Here is a 15,653-nt window from a genome sequence, read left to right as displayed (position 1 = left end):
TCAATTTGTAACAATGAAAATACATCCTGCATATCAGATATTTACATGACGATTCACAACAGTAGCAAAATTACAGTTATGAAGTAGCAACGAAAATGATTTTATGGTTGGGGGTCACCACAACATGAGGAACTGTATGAAAGGGTCGCGGCATTAGGGAGGTTGAGAACCACTGAAGGTTGGGAGAAAGCAACGCAGGGAAGCCTCTGGGACTGGGTGGAAAGTAAAGTGACAGACACAGGCTGCTTGTACGCAGGCGGGTGAGGGGCAGCTGGCAGCTGACAATTAACACCGTAAGGAGCGCATCTGCGCCCGGCCGGCGCCCAGGCACGTGGCTGCGCCCTGAGGGCCTGGACGCGAGGGGAGTGACCCTGACCCGGACGTTGCACAGGGTGTTGTCTTAGATGCCAAAGGACAGGACGCTCAGTCAAGACTGAAACTTGGCCTTCGTCAGCCAGGACATGACTACCCACTATGAACTGCTTTTATGAAAGGTTTTCAGACCACCTTCTGTGGTCACTTTAGAGCTCTGAGCGTCCCTGAGTCGGCAGGTTAGCACTCGGCCCCTTGCCGCCACGTCCCCGAACCCCGTTTCACAGACGCGGGGCGCCCGGGCTGCCAGTGGCTCCGGCCCGGCTGTCTCCTGAGCGGTGCCCGCCCCGGCCCGCGCCCGCGGGGAGCCCACCCCGCGGAGGACTCCGCCCGCCCGCTCCACCCACCTCCGGAAGAAGCCCGGCCCCGGTGATGACGCACTTCCGCGCGCCAGGGGACGGGGGGCGGGTCGGAGGGCGCGGGCGCGGGGCGTCAGACCTCCTCCGCCGCCGCCTCCGCCTGGGCCGCGGGCCCGCAGGCGCCAGCGCGGAGCCCATGAGGACGCGGGCGGGCGGCGCAGTCCTGCCGGGGCCCCGGGAGCCGGAGCCGGCGCGGCCTGAGCGGGGAGCCCGAGGCGGGAGCCATGGCCGAGGAGCGCGCGGGCGCGCGGGCCGCCGGCGGATGCGGGGTGAGCGGGCGCGGGGGGAGCGTGGGGCCGGCCGCCGGCGGAGGGTCGGGCTCTTGCTGAGTTTCCCGTTCAGGGGTGTCGGCCCAGGTTCGGGGCGGGGGGCCTGCGGTCCCGGCTCGGGTTCGGCGGGAGGTTCGTGCGCCTCTGCAGCCGCCGGGCCGGCCGGTCCGGGCCGGGAGCAGCGCGGCGCCTGTGTCTCAGACCTTTCCTTCGCGCCCCTCCGCCCCGCTCCCGTCCACTTAGGAAAGAGAAACCTGACGACGAACAGCAACTCACACCAAGGAAACGTTTTTCCAAAGAAAAGTGGAAATTTCGGGACACTTAAAGATACGTAGTAGACTTCACGTTTTTAACTCGCATGTCTACGTTTGCTTTTAAGGAATGGCAAGTGCTTGCATATGGGGGTGCGCGCCCCGTTCGTGGGACTGGGAGGAGGCGCAAGGGGAGCGTCCTACGTGGACGGCGGGGGGTGCTGGTTTCTGGTCCCGGTTCTGCCGGGACCGCGGGCAGCGGCGGCCCGTCGGCCTGGCCGGCGCCTAATCCGTGAATAGCCGGCGAGTGCCCACGGGGAAATAGCTTTGAAAAGGCGGGAGAGCGAGAGGGGGTCCTCATTCAAACACAGGATTTCTGGAATGTCGGACGTTTATCGTGACAGGGGAGGGACCTATTGAATTGTTTTTTCTTCCTTCGTTTCTGGTTATGTTAAAAGTAGGCTGGTTCGCCCTGACCGGTTTGGCTCAGTGGATAGAGCGTCGGCCTGCGGACTGAAAGGTCCCGGGTTCGATTCCGGGCAAGGGCATGTACCTTGGTTGCGGGCACATCCCCAGTAGGGGGTGTGCAAGAGGCAGCTGATCGATGTTTCTCTCTCATCAATGTTTCTAACTCTATCCCTCTCCCTTCCTCTCTGTAAAAAATCAATAAAATATGTATTTTTTAAAGGCTGGTTACCTTTCTGCCCCTACAAAACCAAGCTGCCAGCTCCTCCTGCTTTTTGGAATTGATGGGCAGTAATTACAAACTAGTGGCCAGCTAGTGATCTAGGGGCCTCACTTTCATTGTCACGTTGCTGAGTCAGCTACCAGGTGAAGACTAGGTGGTATCTTCCTCTCATGCCTGCGGCTCAGGCCTCAGCACTTTGGACCTGGATTTTGACTCTTGCTTACCTCACCATCAGCCTGCCTTCCACAGTGTGCATCGGTGTGACCTCGCATGCAAATACCATTACCGCTCTCCGCAGTTCTTCTCATTGGTTCCCCTGGGATAGAAAGATAATCTGCAGGTGGAGCATTTAGCATGGGATTAGCTGAGCATGCTTGGAATCCCAGTTCCCACCTTAACTATAACTTGGGGCAAGTTACACATCACCTCTCCGAATTAATAGTAATATTTACCTTAGAAGATTGTGAGGGTACCACCACCTGGCACCTAGTGAGTCTTCAGTAAATATTAGCTGTTATTTTTCTTATTTCTCGATATGTTTGGCATAAATGATTGGTCAGAATGTATAAGGGTTCCCTGATTAATAAGAGTATTCAGTTCTCTCATTTACTAATCGATACAGGAACTAGAACCCACTCTAAAAATTAAAATTATTCATTATGTGCTTAGAGCAGGAACTTTTAAGGAATGTTTACTTAAAGAAACCTAGACAATTTATTCCCAGATTCCTTCTTTGAATCCTGAAGGTTACTTGGGCACAAGTAGATGTTCCGGTCCAGGCTTTGCTTTTCTTTGAAGGTGCATAAAGTCACTATGTATTAATAAATTGCAACAAATACAGGAAATGAGTTTCCTTGGTGCTTGGTGAGTTAGTGAGAAAGCTGGCCTGGGCAGGTGGCACGGGTGCTTTTTGGAATGTGTGGTGGCTGAGAAAGCAGTGAATGCCTTTAGTCAGATATGTTCATGTCATATGCCAGTGCCTCCAAACTATGCATCTTCCCTGCTTGCAGTTTCTGTTTACTAGGAGTACCAGTTAGTAATGCGGATGTTTTTCAATAGATGGAGTTACACATATGTTTATATAAATGCGATTTTATATGTATGCTATTTTGTTGTATTGACAGCAAGCTTCAAAACTTCATATGTCAAATTTGCTGAAGGTATTAACAGTATAGATATTTTTACGCTTAAAAATGTCAAATTTCATGCCAAAAAAAGAGCATTTGTGGGAAGTTTTAATTTATTGAAACATTTTGAAGAAAAGTGCTGCTGAATACTGTGGGAAGCTTATGGTGAACATGCTCCATCTCAAGATACTTGTGAGCGCTGGTTTAAACGCTTTGAAAGTGATGATTTCGATGTAAAAGACAAAGAACGTCCAGGTCAAACGAAAAAGTTTGAAGACCAACAATTATAAGCATTATTGGATGAAAGTGCATGTCAAACTCAAAAACAACTTGCAGAAAGATTAAACGTTGCTCAGCAAACAATTTCCGATCATTTACAAGCAATGGGAAAGATTTTAAAGCAGGGGTCCTCAAACTTTTTAAACAGGGGGCCAGTTCACTGTCCCTCAGACCGTTGGAGGGCCGGACTATAGTTTAAAAAAAAACTATGAACAAATTCCTATGTACACAGCGGCGGCAAAAACACCCGGCGGGCCGGATAAATGTTTTCGAGCCGTAGTTTGAGGACCCCTGTTTTAAAGGATGGAAAATGGGTGCCACATCAACTGAACGAAAGACAAATGGAAAACCAAAAAGTCATCAGTAAAATGTTGCTTCAATGGCACAAAAGAAAGTCTTTTTTGCATCAAGTTGTGACTGGCGATGAAAGATGGATTTATTTTGAGAATCCCAAACACACAAAATCATGGGTTGATCCAGGTCAACCATCAACATTGCCTGCAAGGCCAAATCGCTTTGGAAAGAAGACAATGCTCTGCGTTTGGTAGGATCAGGAAGGTGTGGTGTATTATGAGCTAAAACCAGGTGAAACCGTTAATACTGATCGCTACTGACAACAAATAATCAATTTGAACCATGTTTTGATCGTGAAACGACCAGAATGTGCCAGAAGACACGGCAAAGTAATTTTGCTTCATGATAACGCACCATCACACACTTCAAAACCAGTTCAAGACACGTTAAAAGATGTTGCCTGGGAAGTATTAACCCACCCACCGTATTCACCAGACCTTGCTCCTTCAGATTACCACTTGTTCTGATCGATGGCACACGCACTTTCTGAGCAGCACTTCAAAACGTACGAAAAAGTAGAAAATTGGTCTCTGAATGGTTTGCCTCAAAACAAGAAAAGTTCTATTGGGACGGTACCCACAGATTACCTAAAGATAGGGTAAATGTGTAGCTAGCGATGGACATTACTTTGAATAAAGCACTTTTGATGTTTCTCTTGAAATTATGGTGTTTTCTTTGATTACAAAATCCGCCATTATTAACCGGTACACCTAGTAGTATCACTTCAGGTGCTATTTTCTACAGGTCCCAGGACTTGGTGTTATTTTAATGTGTTGGAATTTCCCTATAGCTTGACTTCATGGTTTCAGGTTCTTAGATGCTACTACTCTAGGGAAAGACTGCCCGTGCTACAACTCTAAGGAATTGGCTGCTGCCTTTTTTCTACCTTGTTTGGCAAAGAGGTATATTTACCTAAAAAAGATATTGGCAAAGAGATGTATTAACCTGAATAATAGAGGGGAACCAAGTAATCATTGCCTTCTATGAAAGGGAGGTGTGCATTAATTTTTTATATGGTTCAGCATGAGAATGGAAGTTCTTTTTGCATATAGATAACTAGTTGCTGTATCATTTGTTGAAAAGGCGTTTTTTTATTCACTGAATTGCCTTTGTAGCTTTGTCAAAATGTTAGTCTATTCTGGATTCTCTCTCTCTCTTTTTTTTTTTTTTTAGTTTTCTTCTAATGCCAGTTTTATTATAACATGGATACGAGCTAATCCACCAATGGAAAGTCATAAAAATTGGTAAATATCTGTAACATCTATTACAGCTGGATTCTCTTTCATTGATCTATCTATTTGTTTATCTTTACATTAATACTATTCAGTCTCTGTTATTGGAAGTTCATAATAAGAACAAATAAGAGTTCTATGACCTTGTTCTTCTCTTTTAAAATTGTTTTGGCTATTTGGGGTCTTTGCATTTTAGAAGTATTGAATCAGCTTATGAATTTCTACCAAAAAAAGAAAAAGTCTGCTGGTATTTTCTTTCTTATCCTATATAATAAAGAGCTAATATGCAAATGGTGGTCATGCCATCATGCCTGGACGTGAGGCCACACCCCCTGTCCCCACGCTGGGGCTGGGGGGCCTGAGGCTGTGTCCCCCGCCCAGGCAGGACTTGATGGAGGGCCTGAGGCTGTGGGCCCCCCCCACACACACACACCTGGCCGGGCTTGGGAGGGGACCTGAGGCTGCACCCCCTGCCCTGCGGGGCTTGATGGGGGTGGGGCCAGCCGGGTCTGGGTCTCATGCAATTTCGAGGCACGGGCGGGGACTTGACTCTGGGTCCCGCAGCGCACCCCAGACTCTGACAGGAGGGAGATTTTCATATACATTTTACTAATTTTCTTTCATCTATGACACTTTTATTATAGAGAAAGGGCAAATAGCAATATTGAAATATTTCCTCTAATTCCCTTTTAATGTGCACGATTTCGTGCATCGGGCCACTAGTGTGTGTGTGTGTGTGTGTGTGTGTGTGTGTGTGTATTATTGATTTCAGAGCAGAAGGGAGAGGGAGAGAGAGATAGAAACATCAATGATGAGAGAGAATCATCGATCGGCTGCCTCTTGCACACCCCCTACTGGGGATCGAGCCCACAACCCGGGCATGTGCCCTTGGCTAGAATCGAACCTGGGACCCTTCAGTTCACAGGCCGACGCTCTATCCACTGAGCCAAACCGGCTAGGGCCCTGTTGGTATTTTATTGGGATGGTGTTGATTCTGAAGATTAAAAACAATATTGAGCGTTCTGATCCATGAATGCATTATCTCTCCATTTATTTTTAGATCTTTAATTTCTCTCAGCTGTGTTTTGTAGGTTTCAGTATATAATTCTTCCACAACAGTTGTCAGATTATTCCCTATTTCATATTTTGGTGCTATTGTACATGTAATGTAAATGTAATACAAATGTAAATTCTTAAAAAAATTAAATTCACAATTGTTTGTTGTCAATATATGGAAATAGAGTTGATTTAAGAAATATTTTAATAACCATATTTAACAAAATTTACCATTTTAACCATTTTAAGTAGTTCATTAATGTTAATTATGTTCACATTGTTTTTACAGTCAATCTCCAGAACTTTTTTATCTTGTAAAACTGAAACTTTATTTTTTATTTTTTTTATTTTTTTTATTTATTTATTTTTAAAATATATTTTATTGATTTTCCACAGAGAGGAAGGGAGAGAGATAGAGAGTCAGAAACATCGATGAGAGAGAAACATCGATCAGCTGCCTCCTGCACATCCCCTACTGGGGACGTGCCTGCAACCCAGGTACATGCCCCCGACCGGAATCGAACCCGGGACCCTTCAGTCCGCAGGCCGACGCTCTATCCACAGAGCCAAACCGGTTTCGGCAAAACTGAAACTTTATATCCACTAAATAGCCGCTCCCATTTACTCCATCACAAATCCCCTAACAACCACCATTCTCCTTTCAGCTTCTTAGTTTGACTCCTCTAGATACCTCATATAAGTGAAGCCATCTACTGTTTGTCTTTTTGTGACCAGATTATTTTACTTAGATGTGATGTCCTCAAGGTTGTTGTTGATACATGTTGTCATCAACACTGTTGAAAGGAAGGATGTGTGGCATGTGTCATAATTTTCTTCCTTTTAACGCTGCATAATATTTCATTTTATGTACATGTCACTTTTTGTTTCTCCATTTATCTGTTGATGAGTACTTGGGTTGCTTCTATCTTTTTGCTGTTGTGAATAATGCTGCTGGAACATGAGTGTACAAATATCTTTTTTGAGATCCTGCTTTCAGTTCTGGATATCTACCCAGAAATGGAATTGTGGGATCACCAGGTAATTCTATTTTTAATTATTTGAGGACTTGCCATGGAATTTCCCAAATGGCTGCACCATTTTATTTTCCTGCCAACAGTGCATCAGGGTTCTAATTTCTTCACATCCTCACCAACATTGTTTTGTTTTTTGTTTTTGATCATGAGTGTGAGGTGATGTTTCATGTTTTGTATTTTGCACTCATCTAATAATGAATGATGTTGAGCATCTTTTCATACGTTTATTGGCCATTTGTATATCTTCTTTGGAGAAATATCTACTCAAGTCCTTTGCCCATTTTTTAAATTGGGTTATTTGGTGTGTTTTTTTGTTGAGTTGTAGAAGTTTCTAATATATTCCGGATATTAGCTCATCAGATATATGCTTTACAAATATTTCCTCCACAGCTCCACAGGTTGCCTTTTCATTCTGTTGATTGTGTCCTTTGATTTATAGAAGTTTTAAATTTTGGTAAAGTCCAGTTAAAGTTTGTAATTTGATGAAGCCCATATCTGTTTTTTCTTTTGTGGCTTATAGTTTGGAGTCATATCTAAGCATCCATTACTAAATCCAAGTTTTACATCTGTGTTTCCTGTGAGGAGTTTTATGGTTTTAGCTGAGGTCATTCATTCATTTTGAATTACTTTTTATACATGGTGTGAGGTAGGTCCAGCTTTATTCTTTATAAGTGGAAATTCAGTTGTCTCAGCCCTCTTTGTTGAAGCAATTGTTCTTTCCCCACTGAATGGATTTGGTGCTGTTGCCTGAAATCAGCTGGACATGCATACATGGGCTTATTTGTGGACTCTCCTTTTTATTCAGTTGGAGTGTATGACAGCCTCTCTGTCTTTTGCTTCCATGCTGACAGGTCACTGATGTTTACTGGGATCCTGTGTGAAACAAGTGGGAGTAATTTTTAACCTTATCTTTTCCCAACTGACAACAGATGACCTGATTGACAAAAGCCATATGCCCTAGTTTATCTGAACTTTTCAGGTCATGGTGAGAAAGCAGATGAGGGGGTTAATAGAGATTGTCCTTTTGCCCAGTTACACACTAGCCAGGCCACATTCCTTAGTGTGGGGAAAGGGGTGGGTCCATGAGTAAAGGTCTGTACTGTGCTTTGCTTAAGGAGCGCTCTACATTTGACTCCTATTTACCTCTTGCTCAGGTTGCTGCAGTACAGGCTGCCTGCCATATATCTGTGCTAATTCCATTTGGGCAGAAGTTTGGGCTAAGAGAAAGGCAGTGTAAGTAATACAGTGGTAACACACACTCCGGAGGTATATGACTCTGGATGGAATACCAGCATAGGCAGTTACTAACCATTGGAGTTGGCAAGTTACAAATAAATTCTCCATCTGAGTTTTGTCATCTATAAAATTAGGGGTTAATAGTTATTATCTCAAAAGTGTAATGTGTGTGATCAGTGTGTGGCATAGTGTCTGTGGCCACTGTCACAGGACCCTGTTTTGCCTGGGTATAGCTCAGGATTCTTTGTAATAGACTGTCCTTGTCCTTCAGAGCCTTCATTTTCTTTTAAACTTTACATCCATGAAATGGGAGCCGGAATAGTTTCTATTGTTGTTAGTATTGTCCCCAGCATCTAGCTGACATATAGTAGATAGAGCTCAGCAAGTAACTCATCAGTTGGAGTTGAGTACTTTTATTCTTTTCCTTTTTTAAAAATGGACCCCAGTTTTTGGGAACCCATTTTATTTTTATTTATGTTGTTAATCCTCACCCGAGGATATTTTTTCTATTGGTTTTTAGAAAGGATGATAGGAAGAGAGAGAGAAAGAGAAACATCGATGTGAGAGAGGCATGTCGATTGGTTGCCTCCTGCACACCTGTCAAGGGCCAGGGATTGAACCTGCAACCCAGGTATGTGCCCTTGACGACCCTTTCAGTGTGTGGGCTGATGCTCTAACCATTGAGAAACACCAACCATGATGATATTTTTATTCTTTTTTTAAAGTATATTTTTATTGATTTCAGAGAAAGAGAGAAATGGAGAGGAAGATAGAAACATCAATGATGAAAAAGAATCATTGATCGGCTGCCTCCTGCATGCCTCCTACTGGGAACTGAGCCTGCAACCCGGGCATGTGTCCTGACTGGGAATCAAACCATGACCTCCTGGTTCATGGGTCAGTGCTCAACCACTGAGCCACGCCAGCTGGGCTTTCAGGAATTCTTGTTGCCCTTTCTGACTTTAATTGTCTGTAATACCTAACTAGTACATTTTTAAAATGAAATATCAAAAAATGGTTTGTGTGAATATTATTCTTTAATCTCACAAATATTTTATGAAGTTATGGTTGAACTGAGGGATGAGATTGGAGAATTACAAAAGGAACCTCATCATGTTACAAAAGCAATCTTAAGAGTTTAAACCTCATCATGAGGGCAAAGGGAGGGTATCACTTAATAATTACTACATAAGAAACTACTCCCAAATTAGTGGCTTTTCACAATACTTTGGGGGGTTAGCAGTTTGGGCCGCATTTGGCCGGGGGTTCTTCACTAACTTTGATGGCAGATACTGAAGTCATCTGGAGGCTTGGAGTTGGATGGGTGACTTAAGATGGCCTTGCTCCTTTTGTCAGGCAGTGGGTGATGGCTGTTCACTCCTGGGTCTAAGGGGCACCAATTGGGAGGCTTAAAATGCTCTCATTCTCCTGTACCTAAGGGATTTCTCCACTTGGTATTGAAGACTTCTAGGGGTCTAGATTCAGAAGTCCACCTTGTTATTTCACCTGACATCTGTTGGTTAAGCCAGCTCCAATCCAGGAAGTAGAGAAATAACTCCACCTATTGATGGAATTGGCAGCACAGCTATGTTGCCAAAATGTTGGTATACAGGAATAGGAGAATTTGTGGGCCGGTTTTTGTAGTCTTGTGCAGGAGTGACAGGATGAGATTTGTATTTTAGAATGATCACTCTGAGTGTAGTGTCAGAGGGGCAGGAAAGAGGAGTCAAGGCAGGGTTCCGAGGCCACAGTAGTCAGCTATGGGAGAGATGGTAATGTGAGTGTGTGAAGACATCATGACACTTATTTTAAAAAAATTTTAATTGATATCAACAAGAAAGGTAGGAGAGAGAAACAGAAACATCAGTGATGAGAATCGTTGGTTGGCTGGCTCCTGCACGCCCCCTACTGGGGACTGAGCACGAAACCCAGGCATGTGTCCTGACCAGAATCAAACCGAGACTTCCTGGTTCATAGTTTGCCACTCAACCTCTGAGCCAGGCCGGCTGGGCACGACTCATTTTTCATCGTCTGCTTTCAAATGTCTCAAGATGTTCTGTAATGATTTATAAAAGTGCAACAAAATAAAGAGGGGAGACATTGAACTGATTTGAGAGAGGCAGTACCAGATCAGGCTCAACTGGAAATAATTGTTTTCTTTTTAATCCTCACCAAGTATACTATATTTATTGATATATTATTTTTTTAGAGCGAGAGGGAAACATTGATGTGAGAGAGAAACATCGAGTGGTTGCCTCTCATATGCAATCCAAGTAAGGGCCAGTTTTGCAACCTTGGTATGAGCCCCCAAACTTTTGGTGTATGGGACAATGCTCCAACCTACTGAGCCACACTGGCCAGGGCAATAATCGGTTAATTTTTTATAAAGCCTTTCTAATTAGCTCAGATAATTTAAAGGAGAAATAAATGTATGACACTTTTTTCCTCAGCATATTGGGCCCCAAGAACTTAGAAATAATTGGAAGTAAGGAAGATTTACTTTTGTTACCATTTGTCTGATTGCTCACATAGAGTGCCCACCATATCAAGGCCTGCCTGTTGCATTTTTCTCATATATCACTGTTATTGGTTAGGGATGTATGATAGTACAATTAAAGTAATTTATGTAGAGAGGAGAATAATATTATAATGTTTGCATATTAAAAGAGACCTGTTTATTTTTTAAATTTTTACTTTAAAATATATAATGTGTGAACAAAAAGGTGGGTTGTCTGGGTTTATTTATTTATTTTTTTGCAAGGTATTAAAAATAATAGCATGAAGAAATGTGCACATAGAATAAAATGTGCATCTTAAAAATATTTAATCAGCACTGCAGCACCATGGTCTCTATCCAATGGTCTCCATAAATAAAGCTTCACTGCCTGGGAAAGAGCACCAAGTCATGAAACTGCAAATAAAAAAAAAAGGGTAGTCTTCCTGTGCTTCCTACTTGGAGCTGTTTTTCGGAGTTTTTTGAGATTCTTTTTTTTTTTAATATATATTTTATTGATTTTTTTTTTTTTTTTTTACAGAGAGGAAGGGAGAGGGATAGAGAGTTAGATACATCAATGAGAGAGAAACATCAACCAGCTGCCTCCTGCACACTCCCTACTGGGGATGTGCCCACACTCAAGGTACATGCCCTTGACTGGAATCAAACCTGGGACCTTTAGTCCGCAGGCTGACGCTCTATCCACTGAGCCAAACCGGTTAGGGCTTGAGATTCTTATATGCATGATGCTTGATGAATAAAACAAATGATTCAAGAGCTATAGGCTATTTATTGACATTCACGCTGTTTGACTGTTTGGAAGCATTTGCTTTGCTGTATACAGTGAGTGAGTATTAGAATTTTCAACCAAGTAATTATGAAATTATCAGTAAAAGCATATAGGCTATTTACTTTTAAAAATATTTCCTTAAAAATAAAATAAAATAAAAATATATCCTTTTGCCACCCTATTTCCTACTTTTGTTATCATCTAATGCCAGTGCAGTTTAAAATTTCCATGATTGACTTAAAATTGTCTCTTTTTTCCAGTTTATTTAAATCAAAACTCAAAGTCCACATATTTCTTAAATTTATTTTAATCTATATACTAACATAGTTCTCCCTCCTTTTTTCTTTTCTTTATCTATACCATTTCTTTGTTGAAAGAAACTGGTCTATTTCTTTCAAATTTTTTTCTACATTCTAGGTTTTGCTGTTTAAAAGACCAGAAAAATGACATTAGTTTGGTTGTTATGACTGTGGTCTTTCTTCCTTTACTTTTGTCTTTTTTTTAAAAAAATATATTATGATTTTTTACAGAGAGGAAGGGAGAGGGATAGAGAGTTAGAAACATCGATGAGACAGAAACATCGACCAACCGCCTCCTGCACACCTCCTACTGGGGATGTGCCCACAACCAAGGTACATGCCCTTGACCGGAATCGAACCTGGTACCTTTCAGTCCACAGGCCGACGCTCTATCCACTGAGCCAAACCGGTTTGGCTACTTTCGTCTTTTATAACATTGAGATTTTTAAGGAGAATAGGCCAGTTGCCTTGTTGAATGTCCCACAGTCTGGATTTGTCTGATCTTTTGTTATGAATAGATTCTAGTTAAATAATACATATGTAATTTTACCTTTTTTTAAAATTTTATAAAATATATATTTTATTGATTTTTTTACAGAGAGGAAGGGAGAGGGATAGAGAGTTAGAAACATCGATGAGAGAGAAACATCGATGAGAGCGAAACATCGATTTAGCTGCCTCCTGGACACTCCCCACTGGGGATGTGCCTGCAACCAAGGTACATGCCCTTGACTGGAATCGAACCTGGGACCCCTCAGTCTGCAGGCCGATGCTCTATTCACTGAGCCAAACCGGTTAGGGCTGTAATTTTACCTTTTGAAGACTTGAAAATATAAACATAGGAATCATGTGGGTTTTACAGAATCTTTTGTACGTTTACTTCTAGGTATACCAAGTGCTAATAGCACCTGATCTCATAATAAGCATTGTAACAGAGGCAGAGAACATTCAGTTAAGAGGAGTTTTAGATTTCCTCTCCAGAAGTCACAAACTGCAGAAAACTAGCAGAATAGGCCCAGTCTTAAAATAGAAACAGAAAACAAGATTTTGACACTTTCAGGTATGGCGTATGTTTCTTCCCCTAACCACTGAATTTACATCACCTGCACTTCCCTGAAGCTTTTGAGCATATGACTGACCCCAGTGCCTGCGTCTCCTTATGTGGCTAGAGGAACTTTAGACCTATAGAGGCCAAGATGCTGAAAAACAACACATAATTAAGAGACAGACTGGAAGAAACCAAGATGGCGGCATAGGTAAACACCTGAAATTGCTGCCTCCCACAACCACTTCAAAACTACAGCTAAAAGACAAAACAGTCATCATCCAGAATCACAGGAAGGCTGGCTGAGTGGAAATTCTACAACTAGAAGGGAAGAGAAAAGCACACTGAGACTCAGAGGAGCTGCGGAAGTAAAGTGCAGAGTTACGGAGGTGCGCGTGCGGAAAGGGCTGGCAACAGAGGACGCCAGTGTCTTTTTCAATCGGGAGGGAGTCACAAGCTCCTGACTGCTCTGAACTCCAGTTCTGGGAAGTCTCTGAGGACCCAGGACTCATAGGGGGAGAAACTGGACTGTCTTGCATTGGGCGGAACTCAAGGGCGGCTTTCTCTCAGAGATGCTTACAGCGACACTGAGACGGAACACTGAGACCCGGGGGCCTTTTAGGGCAGGACTGAGGATCAGCCATCGCTGTTTGCTCCACCCTGTTGATTCCCTGAGACACCGCCCCACCAAAGCTGCTAACAGAGGCTTTTGCATATGAATGGGCTGGCACTTTGAGATCTAAAATTACCTAACAAACTGCAGCTGGGTCAGAGAGACCCAGAACATCCTAAAGAAGGCCCAAGGCCCCACAGAAGCTTGCATTGCTTCACAGCTGGGCCTCATCTGGGCACCTCCAAACCCCAAACAAGGAAGAGGAATCTGCAGATCTCTCCGTAGCTCCTGTTGGGTAACCTCAGGCAGATGCTAAATTAGCACCTCCTTAGAGATCCAAGAGCCAGTGTACCCAGTGGTCAGACTGGGACCATCCAGATTACAACTCCTCAGATCCATAAGGGACACACTCAGGGGGCAGACTCAGTGAGCACCAAAGCCCCACTGAAGCAAGTCTTGCCCCATTAGGGTGTCTTCAGCACAGAAGTTCTCCCACTGTAGACACAGCTGATTCTCACCGACAGTTGGCCTGGAGGTCAATTCTTCCCAGTGATACCAACTACAATCAAGGCTTAATTACAACAAGACTGTGCACACAGCCCACAAAGGGGTGCACCAAGAGTGTCTACCTCAGGTAATTGGGGAGGCTGAGCCACTGGGCCCTATAGGACACCTAGCACACAAAGCCACTCTATCAACACAGGGAAGCATAAAAAATGCGGAGACAAAGAAACAGGTCACAAATGACAGAAATGGAGGAAAGCAAACTACTGGGTAGAGAGTTCAAAACCACGGTTATAAGGTTTTTCAAGAATTTTCTAGAAACGTCTGATAAATTTAGTGAGACCCTCGAGGATATGAAAAAGGACCAACTAGAAATTAAACATACACCGACTGAAATAAAGAGTAATGTACAGAGATCCAATAGCAGACAAGAGGATCCCAAGAATTAAGTCAAAGATTTGAAATACGAAGAAGCAAAAATTACCCAACCAGAAAAGCAAAAAGAAAAAAGAATCCAAAGATATCAAAATAGTGTAAGGAGCCTCTGAGACAGTTTCTAGCATACCAACATCCGAATTATAGGGGTGCCAGAAGAAGAGAGAGGGCAAGATATTGAAAACCTGTTTGAAGAAATAATGACAGAAAATTTCCCCTACCTGGTGAAAGAAATAGGCTTACAAGTCCAGAAAGCGCAGAGAACCCCAAACAAAAGGAATCCAAAGAGGACCACACCAAGACACATCATCATTAAAATGTCAAGAGCAAAAGACAGAGGGAGACTCTTAAAAGCAGCAAGAGAAAAAAAGTCAAGTTACCAACAAGGGAGTACCCATACGATTGTCAGCTGATTTCTCAACAGAAACTATGCAGGCCAGAAGGGAGTGGCAAGAAATATTGAAAGTGATGAATAGCAAGAACCTACAATCAAGATTACTTTATCCAGCAAAGCTATCATTTAGAATTGAAGGTCAGATAAAGAGCTTCACTGATAAGAAAAGGATAAAGGAGTTCATCACCACCAAACCAGTATTATATGAACTGCTGAAAGGTATTCTTTAAGAGGAGGTAGAAGAAGAAAAAGGTAAAGATAAAAATTATGAACAACAAATACATATCTATCAACAAGTGAATCTAAAAATAAAGTGAATAAAAAATCTGATGAACAGAGTAAACTGTTGAATATAATAGAATCAGGGGCATAGAAAGGGAGTGGACTGACAATTCTTGGGTGGGGGAAAGGGGTGTGGGAAGAGACTGGACAAAAATCGTACACCTATGGATGAGGACAGTGGGAGGGTAAGGGCAGAGGGTGGAGTAGGAACTGGGTGGAGAGGAGCTATGGGGGGGGAAAGAGGAATAGCTATAATAATCTGAACAATAAAGATTTATTTAAAAAAAAAAAAAAGAATAGTGAGTTCATGGAACCTCAGTCTCTTGAAGAATCAGTTGATTTTTTTGCCAAAGCTCCAGTGATTTGTATTGATGGAATGAGTAGAAAGTCTATAATCATGGTACTTTCTATAGTTAGGGAAGATGAAAGAATCAGGGATACTGCAGAATGAAGTCTTATCTTAAACACTAGAGGCTCGGTGCACGACTTTTGTGCACTTGGGGGGTTGGGGGGTCCCTCAGCCTGGCCCGCGCCCTCTTG

At 43.1% G+C, this 15,653-nt stretch overlaps 1 protein-coding gene across 2 annotated transcripts in view; it reads left to right on the top strand.

Annotated features, from left to right (window-relative positions):
• Nucleotides 1-773: 773 nt before the first annotated feature.
• The window catches only part of MFSD14B (major facilitator superfamily domain containing 14B), a 113,702-nt gene continuing 98,822 nt past the window's right edge, over nucleotides 774-15,653 (top strand). The window contains exons 1-3 of one of the 2 annotated variants that reach the window (XM_070400889.1): nucleotides 774-1,000; nucleotides 1,244-4,943; nucleotides 12,072-12,173. In XM_070400889.1, coding sequence (XP_070256990.1) covers nucleotides 12,108-12,173 — 66 coding nt within the window. In that variant the 5' untranslated portion in view covers nucleotides 774-1,000; nucleotides 1,244-4,943; nucleotides 12,072-12,107. The remainder of the gene's footprint in view (nucleotides 1,001-1,243; nucleotides 4,944-12,071; nucleotides 12,174-15,653) is intronic. The other variant, XM_070400890.1, reaches the window with a different exon arrangement.

Source organism: Myotis yumanensis, unplaced genomic scaffold (assembly GCF_028538775.1).
Source record: "Myotis yumanensis isolate MYYU_CA2020_CCGP unplaced genomic scaffold, mMyoYum1.0.hap1 SCAF_21, whole genome shotgun sequence".
Classification (NCBI taxonomy): domain Eukaryota; kingdom Metazoa; phylum Chordata; class Mammalia; order Chiroptera; family Vespertilionidae; genus Myotis; species Myotis yumanensis.
Note: the sequence above shows the minus strand (reverse complement) of the source record. Positions and strands in the feature narration are given on the sequence as shown.